Source organism: Podarcis erhardii, assembly GCF_964252035.2.
Source record: "Podarcis erhardii genome assembly, chromosome: 2".
Lineage (NCBI taxonomy): Eukaryota > Metazoa > Chordata > Lepidosauria > Squamata > Lacertidae > Podarcis > Podarcis erhardii.
This window is the reverse complement of record NC_138498.1, coordinates 84,228,724-84,252,739: the sequence shown is the minus strand read 5'-3', so window position 1 is coordinate 84,252,739 and position 24,016 is coordinate 84,228,724. Positions and strand designations below refer to the sequence as shown.

Genomic DNA, 24,016 nt, shown 5'->3' with positions numbered 1-24,016 from the left:
CTGTTAAACTTTAATACCTTTTGACAATTCAGAAGTTAATGGTATTTGGAAATCAATGTATTGCTGCATATACCTTAAGGTCAGTTACTCAGCTCTCTACACATATAGGAGCTTGGATGTACATGAAGACATCATTCAGTATCAAAGCTGAAAAGCCAAGCAGCAATGTCATCTGTAGTACCTGTTACAGGACTACATGACACCTGCCTTCCCCACTCGGGTGCCTTCCAGATGTTCTGGACTATTTTTTACTATGGGTGGAGGGCTGGCTTTTTGAATGCTCTCTGATGTTAAGCTCAAGCAGACTCTGGGTGCTGTTGGATCCAGTCCTTACTTTGGCTGCACTGGTGTCATGCAGAGTTCCTGTCACTGGTTTAAGATGGTGCCCAGTTCCTGGATGAGGGTTAAATTTAATTTCCTAGATATGTTTATGTCTCATTCGATTTTTTTTCTCTAATTCCTGCCAAACCACATCAACAGCTTACAGAGCTGAAAGAATGGGTATATTTTTGAACAAACAAATAGACGTAAAAGAAAAACAAGCAAACCAAACTCCCTGAACTAACTTGTCAAGGAGAAATCTAAGCTAGAGTCTCCTCCCTGACTTGCAGATTTGGTAGGTGAAGGATTTTTAAATATACCCTTGGGGCAGCCCTTATGACTTTGATAGCCCTCCCTGCAGCCTGAATTCATACAGTCCAGCAACAGATGCATCATTTTGGGTGGCTGTTCTTTTCTGCCTCTTGATCAAACTGATTCTGCTGTGTTACAGGGTAGCCTACAAATTGTTGCTTACATAAGGTTGAACAGTAATTTTTTTCCAGGCTCTATGGAATAAAAAAACATATTTATTTAGCACTGAAATTATGCAATACAGTATTCTCAATATTTTTTAACAGAGCATAATAAAAATTATTTTTTTTCCTCCTTACAGCAAAAAAATCAGCCATAAAAAAATCAAATGCTTACATGTGTCCACTCTACAAGACAAGTGAGCGTAAAGGAACCCTTTCAACCACTGGGCATTCTACTAACTTTGTCATTGCATTAATGCTATTAACTGACCAACCAGTCCAGCACTGGATTAAGCGAGGGGTTGCTCTACTTTGCCAGCTGGATGACTAATGTTGAAAAACTCAGAATCAAAACATGACAAGACGGGGGGATTTCTTCCCCCAAGTGAAGAACTTTGTTGCTGATGTAGTTTGATCATTTGAACTTCTAAATTGATTGCAGTATTTTGCAATTAAAAATTAAACGTGATTGTTATTCCTTTGTAAAGTTACTGATGTATTCTCCTGTTCTTTTGTAACAATATTGCCAGTTGCTAGGATAAAATAATGGCTTACTTAATGTATCAACAAGGCATTTTGAGGTTGTTGAAGGATCACTTTCCTGTTGCTTACAGATGTTGGTTTTCCCCTCTCAACTCTTAATGTCAATTCAACTTGCCCAGAGCAGTAGTGTGGATTCAAAAGAAGTGGTGCAAGGCATCACATGAAAAGCAGAAAAAACAGGTGCACAGGGTGCTATTCTGAGTAATAGCACTAGCAATTGCCTAGCATCCTGGAAGAAGGGAGTCTATATAACCAGTGCCAGTTACCCACTAGTGAGCACCTTCTGTGGTGCAGCATCTGCTGCCAGCAGCCAGTCACTCAAAGCTCAAGGAGAAACTGTGGGAAGGTCTCTCTCCCACGCAGATGGTGGAGAAAGAATGGTAAACTAAAAAGCTGCAATGTGACATTGTACTGGCCAGGATTAGTTGTGCCCACTCTGGCACAGCGAACGCAAAGATATGTAAATAAATTAGAACCTGTTGGAAATTTGTCCTAAGCATTTGTCTAACTAAAGTTAAGCACATTTACGTACTATTGATCTCAATGGTAATTGAGAACCCGTTGGTTTATCTTGCACTAAAATCAGTGGGACTTTAAAAATCCTCAAATTTGGGTGCATCATGTCCCCAGGTTTATGAAAAGTGTAGATAATGATATGTTGTCTGATATTTATCAGTTTTTAATGTATTGTGTTTTTGAAGCTGTTTTAATTACATTCCCATGCATTTAAGATATTTCTGAGTGGGTACTATTGAGAAATGTATTTCCTTTAGCAATTCTTGAATTGTGATGAAAAATGTCTGGCCTTCTGATCTTTTTTTTCACATGTCAGGTTCATGTCTCTGAATTCTGCTAACCTTCGTGTAATCCTCATGGGGAAACTTGTGGGCATGCATAACAGAGTGTCTTATGGTCAGGTATTTATAGTAAGTTATTAATGGATATGGGCTATGCAAGAAGCAAAGGATCATTTTTCAATACATAAAACGTCACACTTCGTTTTAACATTTGCTTAGGGTGTGAGGTCTTCTCTGTTTCAAATGTGGAAGAAAGGTGAGGAGGATTTGTGCTTTTTCTTAAATCTTTTTAATGAAATTCTAAAAGCAACAATAAAAACTTTAAAGAGTATATATGTACTTCTGGCATTTTTTAAATCCTATTGCAACTGTAGTACCAAAAGCCTCTACTTACCTGCATGCTTTGCTTTAAGCCAAAATTATTGATGGTAAAATGTTTGGTAGCTTAGTAGATAAATATTTTCTGTTTCAAACCGCCTCTAGCCACCTGCTTAGTTTCAAAATGTTTGTAATACTTTTTCAAATATCTGTTTGGTATCCATGAATAGTAGAAACCTGAACCATCTTACCATAGGGAGTGTTGCCTGAACAGTAATAGAGAATAACATTTCACCATATTTGCAATATGCATGGCAAATATTAGTGCTTTCATAAAGTAAGCAGATCTGTATAACAGATGTAAATACTTGTCTGTCAATAAGGAAAAGCTCTGAAGCTATATGTTACTATACTTTATTTATGAAGTTAAATTCTGAGCAGTTTTACTCTGGAACTTTTTTTGGGGGGGGGTTGTTAATGGGTGCAATCCACTTTGTGTCCTACATGCCTTCCAGAGTACTTGAAGAAATTGCAAAGATGTCCACAACATCTAATGTTATGAGAGAGGAAGAAAAACTTTTCTCTATCCACTTTCTCCATGCTATGCATAATTTTGTAAGCTGCTATCATGTCACTTCTTCTCTAAACTATAAAGTCCCAAATTGTGCAACCTTTCCTCATAGGGGCTTTGCTCCAGGCTCCTGATCATTTTGATTGCCGTTTTCCGAACATTTTCCAACTCTACAATGACCTTTTTTGAGGTGGGGCAAGAACACAACAGCTGTATGTTCCCCAATAGTTCAACAAGTATTGAGCAAAGCAATAGTAAAGGTCAAGAATAGATTTCTCAGCATCGTATCTGACGTGATCCCTTTTTTCCTACCATGGGAAAAATCTGACAGTGGGCAGGAAATCAAGTTGTTGCTTTTTTTAAAAAAAGAGATCAATTGAGATTTTTAAGTTAAGACATCTCTGCTTTTGTTCCAGCTCTATTTGTTTCTAATTCTATATATTTATTTCCACATATATAGCTACTAATGTTTCTGGAAGTGCAGAAGAAACAAAAGAATTAGAAATCGTCTTTGCAGCACAGAACAGCTATTTGATCCTACTTGTTTCCCAAGATATGTGGTTTTAGCATGTACAGTACTACAGATATATATGATGATGTTGATGATGACATTCCAACTCAGTATGTCATTCAGCAAAGTTTGCAGGACATTCATAAGAGTGAGAAAGAGGCGACAGCAAGAAATGACAGGTATGTATGTCCTTCTAGATATTATTGAAACTTTTGAATGTGCGGCTTCAAAACATAGCACTGGATGCCAGCACTGGTGTAGCCAAGGGGAGGCAGGGGGAAGATGCTCCCCCTAAATCCATCAAAATCAACACAAATCTGAGGTTCTGCCTCCCTAACAAAAATCTTAACTACACCCATGCTGGAGGCTATAAACTCTTTCAATAGTGTTGTTATCGTGACATTCAATGATTTTGCATAATAGTGTTATGTACATGGGTTTTTCTCCATTTTGTGTATTTGTTTGAGTGTGAGTGGTTATCATGCTATATGTTATGGCTAGAGAAGAACATAGTCATTTTAGTAATGATTCATCCAAAGTGAAGCATTGTACATTCATTAGCCACACTTTTACGGTTCCTTTCCTCAGAAGATTCAGAAGTCTTGTTCACCTCTTGCACTGGAAAGAGAGGCAAGCTGTCTCCACACAGCATCGTTATCATCATTATCAGTTAATTTAAGTTTCTCCTGACTTTCCTCTCAAAGTTGCTCAGGGTGGCAAACAACAAGGTAGTAAAACATTATTTTTTTAAAGTATTTTAAACATTTAGAAACAATCACATACAGACCCTCATAGCTTCAGCTGCAAGATGTCTAAGGCTATGGGATGCCACCAGAGAGAGAGAGAGAATGAAAAAATTTTATGGCTGGCAGTTGCATTAATGATGAAACCTATATTCTTGCAAAGTATGTCCACTACTAAATGCTGCCATCAGAGGTGCCATTGTGTGTCTTTGAAATGGCAGCCTTTCCCACACTGTTCCGAACCTCCTGTCAGAATTCTGGTGACACAGACAGCAAAGGGCTTTTAAATCCCATTTATTTCAGAGGGAGAATTAAGCCCTCCAGATGATCTATGCTGCTGCAGCTCTTTAAGACAGGGGTCAGCAGACTTTTTCAGCAGGGGGCCCATCCACTGTCCCTCAGACCTTGTGGGGGGCCGGACTATATTTTTTTGGGGGGGGGATGCAAGAGCACCACGAGCCCCGGTGGCTGCTTACCTGTGTCTTGTGAGTGGCAGGGGCTGGCGGCAGCAACGGAGGGACGATGAGCGGCGTGCGAAAGGGCTCCGGAGAGGGGTTGCTTAAAATGGCAGCCGCTCGAGCGCTGCTGCTGCTGGCACCAACAAAGCCCAGCCCCCTTTCTCCTCTAGGCAGGGCGGGGAGAAGCCAGGAGAAGGGAGGGAGGAGGCGCCAGCGTGTGAGGGAGAGGGAAAGAACGCATGTGTGTGCTGGTGATCCACGCAGCGATTCCCAGACCGTCCGCGAGCTGGATCCAGAAGGCAATTGGGCCTGATCCAGCCCACGGACCTTAGTTTGCCTACCCATGCTTTAAGATATCTGAATGGGAGACCTGCAGGGAACCATGAGTGAATTAAATGTCACACTATTATGAATGTTCGGTCTGCACAAACATTGCCGCTTGCCAGATTGAACAATCTTCTCTCTTCCCCAGATTGGCAAAGGCTGCTTGAGTCTTAACATACTTTGGCGGAGTTGCCTGCAGCGTTCAGTAGCTCTTGGAAAGCACTGCCCATAGGCCATTGTTGAGCTTTAGGGGGTCAAATATTTACACTTTAATTTTTCTTTTAATTTGCAAGCAGATATACTGCTGTGTGACTAAATAAGTCCCCTAAATGTGCAGATATCATTACCTTATTTTTAGTGCTCTTGTTTTATTTCTAACCTGATAACTGACCATCCAAGCATGGTATTAGGGGGGATGATTCAACAAAAAACACCAGAAGAAACTGAGCCAGATCCAAACGCCTAGAGGGTAAAAAAACAAACATATTAAATGTCTATTTGGAGTGATAACAAGTGAGCATTGTCTCTTGTTTCTTTTCCGGTCTGGGGGAGAAATATCCTGAAGGAGCAATGCTAGGAGGCTGTACAACAAGAGGGAGAAATGAATAGTTTTGTCTGATTTTAATTATTATTTTTGGTTGTCTTTCAGCTTTAGTTTTGCTACAAGTACAGATCACAGGAAGATCATCACTGCCATTCGGACAGTTAAGTATCTGCTTTGATTTCTTTGGGAAATTAAGTGGGATTCCGACACAAAGAGGAGTACTTGATTTCCTTTATTTTGCACGGACTTTTAAAGAACTGGATTCATTAAGTGATAATGAACCATCAAGTGATGTACATGGATGTGTACAGTGCTTTTTTCCTTAAAAAAATGTTTAGGGGTACTCTCAATTTGACTCAAGAAAATCACCATTTTATAGTCCAAATCAGGAAAAATAAATATAGTAAATACAATGAAATTGACCAATCACCGCACTAGATTCCAACTCCTCCTTCACACATTAAACACTCGCTTCGGTCTGAGACTCAGGAAACACCTTGACAGGAAATGAGGCCACCATCGGGGGTAGCAACGGAACTGATGATTCACCACGCTATTCAATGGAACTGACGATTCACCGTGCTAGAGAAGAAACTTTTTTTAAAAAATAGTTTCTTCTCCTGTTAGATTCACAAAATGTTTAGGGTTTGCGTACCCCTGCATCCCCCCCAGAAAAAAAAGCACTTGATGTGTGAAACTTCCCCCTTCACCATTTTAATTAGAGTTCATTAGGGTTAACAATGCTCATAAATATATTTGGACTTAAAAAGCATGAAGGGTGCATTATTGTGACCTCTTTTACACTTAACAGGTGAAGAAGAGGCTTTGCTTAAGTTAATGAGGTGTGGCTCTGCTTTTCGGGAAGCAGACCAACAAGGGTGCCTTCCTTTACATGAAGCTGCAGCACAACCCAACAAGAATATTCTAGAAATAACTCTGAAAGGTAGAAGGATCTCCCCCCCAGCTTTGTTCTCAAGTCAGCTTTGTATGCTCACTTGGTGCCAAAGCCATTTGTCTCTCCTGATTATCTTCCAGCTTCACATCCCGTGGTGTGGCAACTGACAAACCTGAAAGGGGAAACACCTCTGTTTGTAGCAGTGGACAAATGTATTGAGAAAAACGTCAAATTTCTCCTCATCAATGGTTTTAATCCTGATGTGAAGAATGAAGAAGGAGATTCTGCTTTAATTATTGGTAAATCAAATTGCAGAGTTTCATGTAGTGATTTTTTTTGGATGCTTTTTGTGTGTTTTTTAAATAATGTGAGTGTATCAAACCTTTTTCTCATTTTGAGAAAGACTCGGGGGACAATTGTCTATTTCAGTACTGGTCAAATGGCAGACCTGAATTTGACTCATTCCACTGCCTTGTCTTACCTTTTCCCCTCTCTGAGCCATGCTGGGACTAGGGAAGGAGTCCAAGCTCTAGACAGCGGTGGCAGGGTTGAGGTTTGTGACTGAGGGACAGCACTCAGATCACCTTGCCCTTTCTTATTTCCCCTTTTGTTTGCAGGGCATCTAGGTGTGCTGCAAAGCTCTGTGCCATGGAGACCCAGCCATACACGATTTTAAGTTGCCCAGAGGCCCTCTCTACCTTTATGAAAGGGCGTGCTTTGGATAGGAAGCTCCCATTGGCCCACACAGTATTGTCAACACTGAGTCACTCACCAGGGCTTCAGGAAGGAATCTTTCCCAGCCCCACCTGGAGGTGCCTGGGATTGAACCTGGGACCTTTTACAAATAAAGCATGTGCTTCTCCCCATCCCTTGATCAGCTAAGATCAAGCGATGCCTGCTGCTTCCCTCTTTGGTTGCAGCCCATTCAAAGGGAGGCCCACCATGAATTGGAAGGAGTTCGGGAGGAGTTTCTTCAATCTCTGAAAAACCCTGCAAAAGTTGCACAAGACTGTCAATATTAGTTGCATTTTGCTAAATTTGGGACTGAACACAAAGTCTGATTCTAATTTTAGCCCTTCGCAGTGCTACGTGACCTTTATTGCTGCATATAAATAGCACGAGGCAGCCAAGCAATGGTTTCTCCCGTCTTGGTTTCACAAGAGAGGGAAGCTTTTGGATTTGATGTCTTTTTCATTAACCGTGTAAAATGCTGCTCTTTCTTAACATTTTACAGCAATTAAACACAATTCGTACGAAATTGTCTCCTTGCTGATACAATTTGGTGCCGATGTCAATCTCCAGTGTGTCAACAAGAGGACAGCTTTACATGAGGCGGCCAGGCTAGGCTTCAAAAACATGGTGGAGCTTTTGCTTTGGTCTAAAGCAGATCCGGATCCACGGAGTGCATATGGACTCACCCCTCTAGCACTGGCAGCACAGAATGGGCATACAGAAATTCTGGAAATTCTATTGCGTAAAGGTGAGGACTTTCATACAATTACTTGGAAGTTCAGTGGTGCACCTAAGGCTAGTTTTTCTGGTAATTGCCAGAGCAGTCCTGTGATAGAATGCTGTTCTAACTAAGGGAACACAGGTATAGAATTTAAAATACTCTGTACGGAGTGGATAGCAGAGATTTTTGTCCAGGCATATACATATATGTTTTTTCTCTCGGTCTTTGAATGCTCATTCACAGCAGCCAACCCATAATTATCTGTTGATAGCAAATCTGAAGGAGCCAATGCTGATGGAGAGGTGTATACACTGGGAGTTTTGCAAAACTTTGCTGGGTGAGCAAAGTAAGAAAGACCTTTGCTTGAATGTGCTCATTCAGCATTCTCAGTTGGTATATCTGGCAAGCATCTCCAACACACATTTATGTTTTGTGTTCACGGATACCAATTCAGCTACTACAAAAAAGGAGCCAAGAGACATAAAACATAAGGTAGATATTACATTACAGTGAGCATTGAAACATTGGAATGAAACTCAGTGTATATATTCAGGACACGATTGAAAGTTCATAGACCACTGTGGCTCCTGAGCGTGGGAATTTTGTAGACGGCCCATTCTGGGTGTGGTTGCATTTGCATTCTAGTTTGGGGATACTAGTGGCAAGTTGATTCTTTAGCTCCATCATACTTTCAGAACACAGATGTAAGGCATAAAGGACACAGAAAGGATGAATAAGGTTTTAGAGGCATCAGGAAGCAGAATGGGAACTGAGACTGTAGTAGCAATTTGATGTATGTGTGTGGATGTGCAAAAAGAGATCTGCTGGTTTGTGAATGTGTTAAGCCACTTTTGCCTACAAGAGCCCTTTATTCAGGACTGGTCCTGTTGCAGTGTAATACTGATCCCATATCTCAAAGTTGTTGCAAAAAAACCCAACTTATTCCAGCACAACTCTTTCTGAAAGAACTAGAATTCACATTATAGCAGTCTAGGGTGCTATAATGAGGGTGCTAATTACTATTGCACTAAATCTCTGTTGCTCTTCCTCCCTTAGGTGCCAATGTTCTTTCCCAGGCATCTGATTGTGCATCCATATTATTTGAAGCTGCTGGAGGAGGAAATCCCGATTGTGTCTCTCTTCTACTAGAGTATGGAGCTGATGCTAATGTACCAAAGCATTCAGGTCACCTGCCCATTCACAGAGCTGCTTATAGAGGACACCTCTTGTGAGTTATGAAAGCCAACAGGTTATACAATTGGGATGGAGGTGGGTGGGGTTAGTGGAGTTAGTCATATGCCCTGGGCATGTCAACACTGCCTTACAGGTTGGCTCTCTCCCAAAATCTGCCTTGTGACATAACTATTTGTGGGAGATGAGCAGGGCAATAACTTATCATATACTCACCTGCAAGTTTGATGTAAAAAACCTAATCAAAACCTGAAATGATGGTGATAATGATGATGATGATGATAATAATAATAATAATAATAGTAATAGTAATAATAGTAATAAATAATTTTATTATTTATACCCCACCCATTTGGCTGGGTTTCCCCAGCCACTCTTGGCAGCTTACAGCATATATACCGTAAATTTCGCTCTATAACACGCAGATTTTTCCTCCTAGAAAGTAAGGGGAAATGTCTGTGCGTGTTATGGAGCGAATGCCTACAGATGGCGGGGGAATCTGCTGCAGTTGTGAGCAGTCCGTGGCTTGCTTTGAAACAGCAAAGCGGGTGTAAGCGGCTCCTGTCAGCGAGCCGAGCCGGGAGGAGGGAGAGAAGCAGAGCGGGCTTGGCTGCTTTAAAAAAACCCGTCCTCTATGTTCCTCTCTCCTCCCCACAGAGCTGCTAAGTAGCAGCGAAGCTTTTCAGCCAGCCTAGCCGGGAGGAGGGAGAGAAGCAGAGCGGGGTTGGCTGCTTTTTAAAAAAAACGTACTCTCTGTCCCTGCCTGCAGTTTTTTGCTGTCCGATTTTGGATTAGCCACTGTAGGGGCTGTGTGTGTGTGTGCTTGAGCTATAGTTCTCCTCCTCCTGCTTCCCCTTCGCTCTCCCTGCGCCCCTGCACTCTCCCTCCGACTTTAGAATTGACACTCTGTGTCTGTGTGTGTGAGAGAGAGGGCTCCTTCTCCTCCTCCTGCTTCCCTTCACTCTCCCTGCGCTGTCCCTCCGACTTTAGAATTGACACTCTGTGTCTGTGTGTGTGAGAGAGAGGGCTCCTTCTCCTCCTCCTGCTTCCCTTCACTCTCCCTGCGCTGTCCCTCCGACTTTAGAATTGACACTCTGTGTCTGTGTGTGTGTGAGAGAGGGCTCCTTCTCCTCCTCCTGCTTCCCTTCACTCTCCCTGCGCTGTCCCTCCGACTTTAGAATTGACACTCTGTGTCTGTGTGTGTGTGTGTGAGAGAGAGAGAGAGGGCTCCTTCTCCTCCTCCTGCTTCCCGTCACTCTCCCTGCGCTGTCCCTCCGACTTTAGAATTGACACTCTGTGTGTCTCTGTGTGTGTGAGGGCTCCTTCTCCTTCTCTTGCTTCCCCTTCACTCCCCCAGCGCCCTGCGACTTTAGGGCCAGTTCCCTCTCTGCGTGTGTGTGTGTTTTGACCTCACTGCGCTTGTTGGGGGAGAGTGTTGGTCGCAATTTTTCTTGATTTGTCTCAGAGAGGTTACTATCATGGTTTCCTTGCCGGGGAGGAGGGAGAGACGCAGAGCCTGCTTGTTCTAAAGGAGCAAAGCTGGAGAGGAGCCTCTCCTGCATTATCAGCAGCATCCTTCTCCACACCCCCCACGCGAGCTCCTTGTCCCTTGAGTTCTTTTCCTTCCCTCCCCACTTAAAACGTGGTTACAAAGCACGGATCCACATGGATCCTCAGGATTTTTGCACTAGGTCACCCCAAATTCACCATCAGATCACATAGCATATCCATGGCTACAGCCTGCACCAAAACACACACGCACCCACTGTTTCATGGGGTCGCAATGGCGCAAAAACGTGGTTACAAAGCATGGATCCACATGGATCCTCAGGATTTTTGCATTGGGCTACCCCAAACTCACCGTCAGATCACATGTCTGTGACCACAGCATGAACCACAAAAATCATATATCCACTGTTTCATTTAGAATATTTTTTTCTTGTTTTCCTCCTCTAAAAACTATGTGCGTGTTATGGTCAGGTGCGTGTTATAGAGCGAAAAATACGGTAGTAATATGTCAAACATTAAAAACTACCTGATACAGGGCTGCCTTCAGATGTCTTCTAAAAGTTATGTAGTTCTGAAGGGAGAACGTTCCACAGGGAGAGTGCCACTACCGAGAAGGCCATCTGCCTGGTTCCCTGTAACTTCTCTTCTTGCAGTGAGGGAACCAGCAGAAGGCCCTTGGAGCTGGACCTCTGTGTCCAGGCTGAGCAAAGGGGGTGGAGACGCTTCTTCAGGTATACTGGGCCAAAGCCATTTAGGGCTTTAAAGGTCAGCACCAACACTTTGATTTGGGCTCGAAAACGTACTAGGAGCCAGTGAAGATACTTTAGGACTGGTGTTATATGGTCCCAGCAGCCACTCCGAGTCACCAGTCTAGCTGCCGCATTCTGGATTAGCTGTAGTTTCCAAGTCACCTTCAAAGGTAGCCCCACATAGAGCACATTGCAGTAGTGCAAGCGGGAGATAACCAGAGCATGCACTGCTCTGGTGAGATAGTCCGTGGGCAAGTAGTGTCTCTCTGCAGTCCTCCATACAGGTTCTGCACTTGCACAGAACCCTTGTACAGAAGCTTTGAGGGCTAACTCAGTAAATGTTTTGGGTGCAAAGGTCCACCAATTCAACTGAAGTGCATTCCTGAGCAGACAAGATCAGCAACTTCCCACTCATTTCTTTTCTTACCACCAATACCACAGCAACATTTGTACTTTTCTCCTTTCCTTGTAGCTACAAACTAAACCAAACTTCCTCCCCACCCTCTTTTTCATATATTTCCTCAATTTGCAGTTTTATTTTGGATATATTTATGCATTTTCTTTTTCCTCTTGGGATCTTTGTCTGCCCATGTGTCTATGGCACCATGTTACATCTTTTGAAAAATGCAGAAGTTGTAGGAACAAACTCCCAACACATGCAGCTACAACCTCTCCTCTTTTGCCTGAGTGAGAAGCAACAAATGACCTATTGTCCCCATTGTCAAAAATTCATCAAGCTGGAGCTTTCTCGAAGAATATTTTGATTCGATTTGTTTTGCTCCCTAGAGTTGTGCAGATCTTGGTTCCAGTGACGGACAGTGCTGCCATCAAGGAGAGTGGGATCAGTCCAGTTCACTCTGCAGCCGCAGGTGGACATCCTCAGTGCCTTGAGTTCCTTCTCAAATCTGGATTTGATGCCAATTTTATGTTGCATCAGAGAATTCGCAAAGGCTATGACGATGAGAGGAGGTCAGCCTTGTATTTTGCTGTCTCTAATGGGGATATTGACTCTGTTCAGTTGCTCCTGGATGCTGGAGCCCTACCAAACCAAGACCCAGTTAACTGTCTCCAGCTGGCCTTGAGAATGGGCAACTACGAGCTCATTTGTATCCTGCTTCGCCATGGGGCCAATGTGAACTATTTCTGTAGGGTTAATACAACACATTTCCCATCAGCTCTGCAGTACACGTTGAAAGATGAAGTAATGTTAAGGATGTTGCTGAATTATGGGTACAATGTTCACCGCTGCTTCGATTGTCCTCATGGAGCCAGTGTGCATTCCCAGTACATATTTGAAGGCTGGACCTCAACTGTTATCAAAGACACAATGGTGAGTCCTTCTGATGGGAGGGAGGACTGCTTACATTTGCACCATCTTCTGATTTGCCCCTACAACACCCATCAGGCTATTTTCCCCCAGCTGGGCTCCAGAACTGTGAGTCTGCATAGGAGTGGGAAGTATTTTTAAAAAACGACGACTGGATATTGTCACAGTGGAAGAAATAAGCACCCTGTGTATTAGCATTTCAAGGCAAATAGGGAGCCTGATATATGGGACTGCAAAATCAAATGCTACCTAAAGATGGCACTCCTTAGAGTAAATGGCTAGTACTTGGTTATCCTGTTTGCAAATGGTGTTATTTTTTTCTGAACTTAATTTGCTGTATGGCTGGTTTGCTTTGCTGCAGTTTTGGCCAGGGCTTTACTGGGTTGAGTCCTCTGGGGCACTTTAATAATGCAAAATGCTGAATGAACTGGTCTCAAATGCTCTTTTTTCTTCTCTTAGTTCTGTGAGGTGATAACAGTAGCGTGGTTAAAGCACCTGTCTGGGAAAGTGGTGCGTGTGATGCTAGATTATGTGGATCATGTCAAGATCTGCTCTAAGCTTCAAGTAGTACTTCAAGAACAAAAACTCTGGCCAGAAATCCACGAAATTTTGAGTAAGTGTCAAATACATTTTAGCATCTTGAGAAATGTAATATTCAAATACGAGGGACAGAGCATGTTGTTGTCCTCAAATTACCAGTTGCATCACATTTGAGAGTTCAAACTTGTGGTCCTTGCAAGGGCCTCCCAGAATCCCTAGATCAGACCTATTCTTCCAACATTCAAAGCATAGGAGCTCCAACACTGGAGCCTCCCTTTCTGCAGCAACCTTGGTCCAACCAATGTCAGTGCTCTGAAGTCAGCAGCCTCCAAAGGGATGTGGCAGGCAGTGGTTGGAGCCAGTGGGAGGAAATGCTACATGTAATGGCAAGGTTGGGTAGGGATGTAGTAGTGCAACATTTGTATTTCATTTACCACCACCCTTAGAAGCTTAAAATATCATTAAAACAATTGCTGGATATGGGTACAAAGATCCACCAGGTTTGGTTTTGATAAATGTGACTCAAAGCCACAATACTCAAATGTAATTGTTGTGGGTCATACTGACATCACCCATGTCTCTATGAAGTCACCTAGACTGCCTATAATAAACCCTTCACTGTATTGTAAGGAGAGAGACATGTACACTTGTGTTATCCAGACTTCTGGATAGAAGATGACTTGTCGGCATGGTGCACATGTCAAGGTAAGCCGGGAGCAAACCTTGGCTACAGATCATGGTTAAGGAGGAAAGAGCTTGACCACAATCTTGCATTCATGTCACCTTTGCTTAGCTGCTGCACTACATTAAGCTAAGAGGACTAGGGAGGATCAAAAGTGCTGTGATCTTCTCAGCAGCCACCAAGTTCATGTTAAGCCATGGCTTGGCTTAGCATTATGCACAAATGTCAACATTGTGGACCAACAACCTCTCCAACTTACTGAGCAGAGCAGAAAAATCTTACAGGTCCATCATTTCTAAGCCCCTTTGTGCCTGCCAGGACTAAAAGAGAGGATATGGAGTGATTTTCTGTTTTCCGTCTTGCCTATTTGGCTTTAAATGGGTGGGGGTGGAATCCTTCCACTGAGAAGGAAAATAACTTTGCAAGTTCCCAGGTTGGCACACTTTTTTGGCCTATCTAGGGGGATGGTGGGGGAACAAGGGGGCTTGGGACTCAGCAAATCCAAAATATCCCCAGCACACTGCCAATGGATCACTAATGCACTGCATGAGTGATACAATAAGGTGTGTATTCAAATGCTGAGTGCATTATTTATATCCTACTCAGCACACTGTGTACTTGCAAGAGTCAATCCACAATGGGATGGCTGAGCTGACATCTGCTTTTCTGCCTTGATTAATCAAGGCACTGGACCAGTTGTCACAGCTCACAATTTGCAAAGGTTACACTAGGACAGAGGCTACACAAGACCAAAAAAAAGTTTGATGTAATAAAACTAATAGCCTTTTTAATATCACACTTTGCAGTGTTCAAAGTGTTTTCCGTTACTTCTCAATTCAGCCTGAGAGCTTTTTCCTATCCATGCAGAACAATCTGTTTACTCAAGTGTAATTCGCACTGTGTTCAATGGCCCTTACTCCTCGGTAAGTAGGCATAGGTTTGCAACTTGAGAGTATTACAGTTCTTCCTATCTTGAGAGCCATTTATCTCATCAGATGTTGTTCACAACTCTGGGAAGCAAATAAGTCACTTCTTTTTAAAAAATAGGAAAGACAGTGATTTATGCAATGTCGTGCTTATAGATATCATTGGCTGTCCTGTGATTTAATCCCAGGTACCCACTCCCACCAGATCAAGAAGTTTCAAAAGCAGGCCTAACGATAAATGCATGTTCTCTCCTCCTCCAGCAAACACCCGTTCTCTGCAACATCTTTGTCGTCTGAAAATCCGCAAGTGCTTAGGACGTTTGCGTCTACGCTGCCCTGTCTTCCTTACATTTCTGCGATTACCAAACCGTTTGAAAGACTATATTCTCTATAAGGAATATGATCTCTATGGACAAGGAAACCTCAAAGGAATTTACTAATGCAGGTATATATAGAGTTGTATTGGGAGGGGGTCCTATACGTAATTCTGTGCATGTTTAAGTTGTAGCTATCAGAGTCCTTCTGTTTGTGAAAGAGTTGATTTAGCCCAAGTTGTGTGGCAGCACAGAGACCACAAAGAACGAAGCTTAAGTAATGCAAAGTACTGCAATTTCTTCCCCTTTTACATCTCTGGATGTCAAACATCCCAAGGTATAGAGACTGATCCGCTCATTCTTTGCAAATTACATATAAAGCAGATGGATTAATAAAACCCCAGTCACATCAGGAGGGACATGGTTTCAGTTTCTCCAATCTAACCACACTAAAATAAAATTTTATATATATATATATATATACTCTTACAAACAATAAGTGCATGTTTCTTGTTCTACTGGAAATAAATAAAGACATTATTCCAGCTGTTAACTTTTTTTATTAAGTACAATAAATGATCTCTGACTATATTAAATATATGAATAAGATTCCTGAATGACTGACAGACTTAAAATACATTTGACAAAATTTCAGGATCTTTTTAATTTTTTTGGATAACATGATGATGGTGATGACCTTTTAGGGAGCAATTGCAAACAAAATATATTTTACATAATCATTACAGAAAACCATCTTCTAAAATTGACTGGACTTTGCCAAGGTCCTTCCCAGATAGGTTTATTAGTATCTAGATTTCAGTCTGCAGTTGACAATACCAACTTGACAATCACTGGATATTATTAACAAGTATTCAGGGAAACTGTATTAGATTCTTAAAACATTGCAAAAAATCACAATCACTAGAACAGGACCAAACCATTACATTACTGTAAGAATTTGACCATCCACTACATTATAAAAGTCACCCATAATAATCATACAAGCAGGTTTGCTTGCATATAAACCTCACTATAGATCATTGTTCCTTCAGTTGTGTGCTGGTTTATTCTTTCTACCAGCTTAGAGCACATGATCTTAGTCTACTGGTTGCAAATTCAATTTTGCAGAGTGAGGAGTACTCACATAAGGATCTTTTTAAAAAAGATGTTCAGAAATAGTAATTAAAAAATTAATCTTCACCAAACTTGGGTGTTAGTGTTTTTGTGTTGTTGTTTTTTTGGCAGAGAACACAAGTGAGAATGCTGATCTGATTTTTTTTAACCTCAGATTCACATGCAAACAATTAAAAGGAATGCATTTCAATTACAGCATGTTAGGGAAGAGAGGGACATGCAAAAATATTTTTTGTTTTGCTATATTTCTGGGTAACACAGAAAAGCACATCTTAGGAAGCTCACTTCTCACAAACATTTAATAATCTTCCTTTCTTCAATTTTTGGCCTTGAAACATTGATCATTCTAGTTTACAAAACTGAAGTATAAAAGATATAATAAAGCAATTGTGCTCACTGTGGAGTTTAGCTGTTCTGCTCCTTGACAGCACAATCCTATGCATTTTTACTCAAAACTAAGTCCCACTTGAAATGTGGTAGCTTACTCAAAGACCTAATCTGACAATGGGGGGTGGAACTGTTTCACTCTTTATTTCAAAAATAAAAGGGAAAATTTGCTTCATGACATTACCTTACACCCTAGAATCTTCCAATATGAAGATGTTCTGGGTAGGAAACCTCATTTTTAACAAACAATTTGAAGTGTGGCACAGGTGAGCTATGCACCGTGACCATTCCGACCAAATTGCCAGATTTTTAGATACAGCGATCATATCCAATAGTAAAACTAATGCAAGAAATAGAATGAATTTGCGCAGTGATCAGATTTTTTTTTTAATGCCAGCTAGCATCCAAAGGCAAGAAATGCATAAAAATTCAAGCAACTAGGTTTCTGTGCTCTTTCTCCTGGCTAGTCCAGTTCCTGCCTTTTGTCTAGCCAATTGTGCTCTTAGTCTCCATTTGTTTCTCAAAAATTGTAAAAATAAAATACAATGGTCAGTAATGTGTGTTTTTTTGCCCACTATCCATCTCTAGAAGCAGAACCAGTGGATATGCTCCCAGTTCCATGGCTGAAGGATCTTATGCATGCTTCCCTTCTCCCCAAATATTCCTCACTGCTTGCACTCTGGAAGCTCCAGGAAGGAAAGGCACAACCAATTCTTGGCCTGGACATGTGTGATTCTCAGGAATGCTTCATTTATTGGCGTCACACCCTTGGGCCTTGCCACCTCAGCCACATCTACTGTTACAGGACCCAGTATTACAAGAAGAACCAGAGCGGTTGAGACAGACAGCATGGTGCTTGAGCAGCAACGTTTAAGTCTAAATGACATCTCAATGTGGAACCCATTGTGGAACCTTCAGAAAATTCTTTTGGCCTTAAAGCATCCTCCTGTTGAGTCACTGAAGTCTATGCCTCTCCTGCTCCTGTCCTTCCAGGTAGTGTTCTTAGTTGCAATCACATTGGATTCAGAGCTAAGTGCTTTTTCTTTAGCAAGATATCTGTGCTTTTTCATAAGGACAGTGTGATACAAAGAGTTGTTCCTTCTTTTGTGCCAAAGGTTATCACTAGCTTCCATGGCAAACACTGTCAAGGTTTGCCCTGATCTTGTCCATTCCCTTGGTGTGAGAAAGGCAATAATGTACCCTTTTAATGCCCTCCTCACATCAACAGAATGATAGACTTTAGACAAACAAAGCCTCTTTTGTGTCTTTTCATCCTACAACCTTTAGTTAATAGGTGCCATCCGCTATCATAGCATGTTGGCTTATAATAGCATTTATTTCATCCTATGAAGCATTAAATTTACCTGTACCAAGAAACATTATGGTTCATTTAAGTAAATTTAAGACAATAACAGCAGCCTTCGCTACAAATGAATCTATTTTGAGACCTGAGTGATGGGTTGATCTTTACCAAATGCAATCACAAAGCATTATAAAATTGTTACTTATGTCTTTGGAGGCATGTGATATGTCTTGAAGACCTAGACAGCATGCTTTCCCCACCTTAATATCACCTGCTTTTGTGCATCCCACTTGCTGAACTATCATTCAAGAAGGTGGCACTGTTGATCTCGCCTGAAACATGTCTCCTTGATGATAGTCCATCAAGGCCTCGGTAAGGGCAGCTGTCAGTCAGCATTATCTTCAAATGAATTTTCTTTTAATGTATTGTTATCTGTAACTTGTAATTTGTTTTACAATTTCTACTTTTTAACACGTTCTTCAAATTTTATGTTTATTTCTGTTTGATATATAACTGTGATGGGGAAGTAGGTATGGTAGCAATGCAAATTCTGTTACAGTGGTACTTCAGTTCCCAAATGCCTTTGAAGTCCAACATTTTGGAATTCAAATGCCAAAAACCCAGAAGTAAATGCCTCGGTTTTCGAACGTACCTTGGAACTTGAACAGGAAACACAGCTTCCGTTTTGAGTTTTCCATATTGAGGCTTGCGTTTTGAAGCTTCCGCTTTCAGTTTTCGAACATTTTGGAACTCAAATTATGTTAGAAAACCAAGGTACCACTGTATTTCTATTTTCATGTATCTTTGTGTCCTGGTCATGTCGTGAAAAAGGCTGACTAGGACAGAGTGAGCAGAGTAACCTACTTTCTTGAATTTGATACATTTCCTGCCTTTCTCACTTGAGGGATGATTACCCAAGAGAAAAACCTTTCAGGTTAGACCAGTGGCCCCTTTTCTAGCAAGTTGTGGGACATGTACACACTACATAAACCAGATACTTGCAAATTCATGGTTAGATGTCTAGACTTTGACAATGGGAATTCCACTATTACGCAGGTATAAAGGTACTCTCCCTTAATGTTTCGAACATACAGATTATATATGGGAACAATTGACAGGTTTCAGTTCCACAAAGAGCATTAAGCACTTTGAGATCAATATTTAACAGGAAGATAAAAAATAACTGCTTATATAAATGAGAAAATTTGGTATTATACACATTATAATACAGTGATTTAACATACATGTATACACACACATATACATATCCAAATTTCAGGTGACAACTGCTAGAGGTTAGCTTGAAACATGAGAACAATGCAACTCATCTGTCTGATGAAGTAAACTGGTTATATCAAATTTTATATTTTCTGGGAGCACTGTTAAATATGGCTTTAAGGGCTCAAAAAAGTGGTATAATTTAATATAGATTTGCCAACTGAGCTGCCCCCAAAAATGAAAACTTAACTAAAATTAGTCTACCTTACAATGAAGAGAACTACGAACTATATGGGTGGCATTCCCTCAATCTTATTCTAAGGGAGACAGAAGAGGATGGCACTACTGCTCAATGGGCTCCTGCAGTCCATTTGGTTTACTGGTGTGATATCCCTCTCCTTCAGATAGCTTAGAACAGAAACACCCCCAATGTGTATGAAAAAGCTTCTTAACACACATTACAATGAAGTGTTATAAAGGCCAAAATGAATTTCCCCTCCCCAGTTCTCTGGAGAAGGGTGGAAAAGGTCTGGCGTATTCTGAAAAGTCCTGAATATTGGCTGCTGCATTTTCTTTTGCTACAGAAAAGCTAAATTCTCCTTTGGGTTTACTTTTCCCCAAAGTTAGGTGTTCTTGGTAACTGAAAACCTGCTGGGGTTGAAAGAAGTGATGCATAGATTTTGCAAAGCTTGGGAAGAATATTGGTTTCTTCTCTCACCTTGTTTCTAAAAAGTTACTGAATATATTTTGTTGATTTCTTTTAAGAAGTGATTTAGATAAAAGGCAGACCACATTAGAAAGTAGTGAATCAACAGGCTGAAATTGATTTCTTTATGTTATCTACTCACAATTTGAGTTGGTTGCTGATGCAATGAATGGGTTGGGTATTATCTCGTCATGTGACAGAGGCAGGAGAGCATTTAGCGAGGGGCTCCATCCCACTTAGCAGTGTGCGCCTCAGAAGCGACCAAGCACCAGCCAGGGAGCTGGGAGGGGGCCCTCAAGGGAAGGGCCAAGGAGGAAGCAAGCTGCTCCATGGTGATGGAAACGAGCCCGGCTGGGAGGTGGGCGGAGGCAGCAGCACTAAAAAGCCGAAGTTTCACTTGCACATCAAGACACTGACGGATCATGTGGATTACAAAGCCATTGACATTTGCTGACTGTGTTGGCGATGAACTGCCTTTAGGATGGGAAACTGTTTATGATCAACAGATTGGTGTTTATTACATGGACCATATCAATCTGAACTAGACCAGGAGGAGGAGGAATGAAGGAAAACAGAAATCAGGCCTGAGAACTGAAGTCACTGTCAAGAGAATGGCCACAATCTCCTCAGGTGAGGGTGAAATGGAGAGGGAGGGAAAGTAAAAAGCCCCTGAAAACATCGTCACACTCTGGAAGAACTTGTCGGCAAAACCCTTGCACGGAATTGTATCTGCATGAAGACCAATGCCTGCCATTGTCTACCTGGGGCATCTCCTCTCCTAAACCCCCCCCCCCCCCGTGGGCGAGAGAAGGACCTCTGGTGGTGAGATGGCTGTCCTTAGTTTCTTGTCTCCAGTTATGTGCATTTCTGACTGGTATCTTTGCCTTGATTATGTGCATTGCATCGACAGCCAGTGTGAACTGGAAAGTGTGGCGTGTAGAAAACGTCAAGGGAATCGGCTCTGGAAATATCTTGATAACCCTGCAAAGAGCTCAGGGAGCATCTCCAAGCGATGATGTTGGCCCTTCAATCCCCTGGTTTCCTGATAAACAAGGAGAAGAGCTGCCTTGAGCCATCACAGCAGCTTATCAATCTGGAAGCCAAGCTGGACACAGTCAAAGGTTTGGTGGCTCTGTCTCCAGAGTGCACCAAGATCAGAGCAGCAGCATCTCTGCTGAAATCTACCAAGGAAATTGATACCAAGCATCTATCGATAATCATGAGCCTCTGTATGTCAGCTTCTCAGATCACACCCATCACCTTCAATGGTTTCTGTTTCCTCATCAATGGGCAATCACTCACAAGCATTGCTGTGTGCTCAAGTTACCTCCGTTGGTCAGGCTGCCAATGAGATGGTGGACGGCAGAATCCAATCTACAGAACGGAACTCCCATTCGTGATCCAGAGAACTGTGATCACCACAGATGCCAGTTTTCAGGGTTGGGGAGCTCATTATCAAGGTCACTTTGTACAGAAATGCTGGTCACCACAAAATCAGAAGCACTCCATAAATTGGTTGGAGCTAAGAGCTTCCAGGTTGGCGATGTTTCATTTTGCACATCGACCATGTGCTGCTGCACACAGACAATTCCACCACAAAATCACACAGGCAGGGTGGGACACGATTGATTTCTCTGCAAAAAGAATCATTGCTCCTCTTCAATGGGGGGGGGGCCTTAGTCTTGCAGGGGACAGCACTTTACAGGCAGATTGGTTGAGCAGCTCCCTTCTCGATCCGGGGGAGTGGATGCTCAACAGGCAAGTCTTCCACCTGATTCAGGAGTATCTAGGTCCATGTCAAGTGGATCTGTTTGCAATCAAGTTTCATGTTATTTTTCCAGGTTCAAAGACAGTCAAGCGGAAGCATGGGATGCCTTGATGGTACCTTGACCAAAATGTCTCCTTTCCCCCACAGTCAATTCTGCAACGTGTTCTCCAAAAGATCAGAATAGAAAGAGATCATCCTGGTGGCCCCTTTCTGGCCCTGCAGGCCTTGGAAGTTGGAGCTCCAAGAGCTAGGCATCTCACCTCCTTGCCATCTTCTGGTGCTGTCCTACCTACTGCAGCAAGGACCCTTGTTCCATCCAAATCCACAGTGGCTATGTTTGACTGCATGACATTTGGATGCAGCCATCTGAAACATCAAGGGTTGGATACAGCTGTCATCTTCACCAATTTGGTCTCATGCAGACCTTCCACTGTGTGGATATATCAGGCAACCTGGACCAATTTATCAACTTGGTGTTTCTACAGTGAAGCTGTGTCCACATAGAGTTTCAGTTCTGGACATTTCCGGAACTGAAGCTCTATGTGAACTATGTTACACTTTCAATGCATGGGCTACAAAATGGTTTGAAACCAAATGCTCTAAAAAGGCAAGTTTCCGCAACACCTTCCGTTTGTGCACTACAGGTCGTGCCCCCATTTCACAAATTTGCAAAACTCATTAGTTAAATGCTTTTTGAGGGGGACATTGTTTTCCTTCCTGGAGTTTGCATATGGTGCTGGCAGCACTGCAGAAACCACCGTTTGAAACTTTGTGCAAGATATCTGTAAAGCATCTATCCTTTAAGGTTCTCTTCCCCGTGGCCATTATGTCCGCATGTCGAGTTGTCTGTATTATTGGTAGCTAAACATGTCCAGATCCAAAACATCTGAGAGAGAAAGCGTGGCACAACTTTGATGTTTGCCTTACACTGAAGGTGTATATTGAAAGGACATTAGAATCACTGACTCCTTGTTCATATCCTTTCAACTATGGGTATAAGGGTTGCTCCTTCCACCCTTGCAAGGGCTTGCACACCTCTAGCGTACGAGTCACTCAAGTTGCCGCAGCCATTGCACATATCGGCTCATTCCACTAGATCATGGGTAGGCAAACTAAGGCCCAGGGGCCGGATGTGGCCCAATCGCCTTCTAAATCCGGCCCACGGACAGTCCGGGAATAAGCGTGTTTTTACATGAGTAGATGTGTCATTTTATCTAAGAGGAATCTCTGGGTTATTTGTGGGGCCTGCCTGGTTTTTTTCTTTTCCAAAATATAGTTTGGCACCCCACAAGGTCGGAGGGACAGTGGACTGGCCCCCTGCTGAAAAAGTTTGCTGACCCCTGCACTAGATCAGCAGGAACTTCAGCTGTGTTTATAGTTAATGCTCCTTTATTAAAGATCTGTAAAGCAGCTACTTGGTCCTCACCAAGTACATTCACCAGGCATTACAAAATGGACCTGTCTGCTTTGGCTGACGCTACCTTTGGGCACGCAGTCTTTCAACAGGTGCTTTAGTCACTGTAACTGCAGTTCGGACCCGCCCTAATTGGGAAAGCTGTGATACGTTCATCCCATTCATGGCATCAGCAATTGAATCAAACAAAACAATTGGTCTTATCTGAAGAGTAGATTTGATAGGCTACTGATGACACGAATGGGACCTATCCCTGGTATAGACTATAGTGATATTGATAATTTGGTTAGTTGCTTCATTGTTTCATACTGAGCCAGGAGAGAGGCAGGCATATGTAGAGAATTTTCATTCCTACTGTAAGTTCAATGCCTGTTGGAGTTTGGCGAATCCTATAAAACTGAGGAATGACCGCACCTGCCTCCCAGAGTTCTTTGCCCTCCTGCCTCCGTCACATGATAAGATAATACTCAACTCATTCAAGTCATCAGCAACCTATCAAGTCTGCTCTTCAGGTAAGACCAATTGTTATTTTTGCATAAACTAAAGGATCTGACTATTGTAAAAACAGAAGCACTGTTTTGTATTGATAGTATTACTTTGCTGAAGGAAAAGGCCAATGCATGTTTGATATAACTAAACTTGTCATGCACTTGCAATTAAAAATAATCAAGAAGAAGAGGGTCAGCATAATTTTCCTCACTGATTCAGCAGGTTTACTGTAAATGCACTTATGCTGTATGTGGAATTGTTCAGTAAGTCTTGCTAAATGGTATTTAGAGAAATTGTGCAAATATGGGCATGGATCACAGAATCAGTTTTATCTAAAATAATAGTTGGCAATGTCTCCATACAAATTGTTCTTCTCATCTATTTGTATTTGTTACAAAACAAATTCGT

General features: G+C 42.1%; 2 protein-coding genes across 3 annotated transcripts in view; both read left to right on the top strand.

Moving 5' to 3' along the window:
* The window catches only part of DNAH12 (dynein axonemal heavy chain 12), a 100,869-nt gene extending 98,404 nt beyond the window's left edge, over positions 1–2,465 (top strand). For both annotated transcript variants that reach the window (XM_081848787.1, XM_081848786.1), the window contains one exon: positions 935–2,465. In XM_081848787.1, coding sequence (XP_081704913.1) covers positions 935–1,125 — 191 coding nt within the window. In that variant the 3' untranslated portion in view covers positions 1,126–2,465. The remainder of the gene's footprint in view (positions 1–934) is intronic.
* On the top strand, positions 2,317–23,991 carry ASB14 (ankyrin repeat and SOCS box containing 14). Its single transcript, XM_081848880.1, has 11 exons — positions 2,317–2,390; positions 3,484–3,713; positions 5,709–5,764; positions 6,415–6,546; positions 6,639–6,797; positions 7,733–7,978; positions 9,008–9,179; positions 12,187–12,730; positions 13,187–13,340; positions 15,137–15,320; positions 17,299–23,991. Exons 2-10 carry the CDS (start codon positions 3,592–3,594, stop codon positions 15,313–15,315), a joined length of 1,764 nt encoding a protein of 587 aa, XP_081705006.1. The 5' UTR covers positions 2,317–2,390; positions 3,484–3,591; the 3' UTR covers positions 15,316–15,320; positions 17,299–23,991.
* Positions 23,992–24,016: the final 25 nt, after the last annotated feature.

Excerpts from the sequence above, each read along its gene's own strand:
- ASB14 (XM_081848880.1), top strand. The coding sequence starts at position 3,592 with ATGTACAGTACTACAGATATATATGATGATGTTGATGATGACATTCCA. Across the intron at positions 7,979-9,007 it reads GGAAATTCTATTGCGTAAAG|GTGCCAATGTTCTTTCCCAG; the intron begins GTGAGGACTTTC and ends TTCCTCCCTTAG. Across the intron at positions 13,341-15,136 it reads AGAAATCCACGAAATTTTGA|CAAACACCCGTTCTCTGCAA; the intron begins GTAAGTGTCAAA and ends CTCCTCCTCCAG.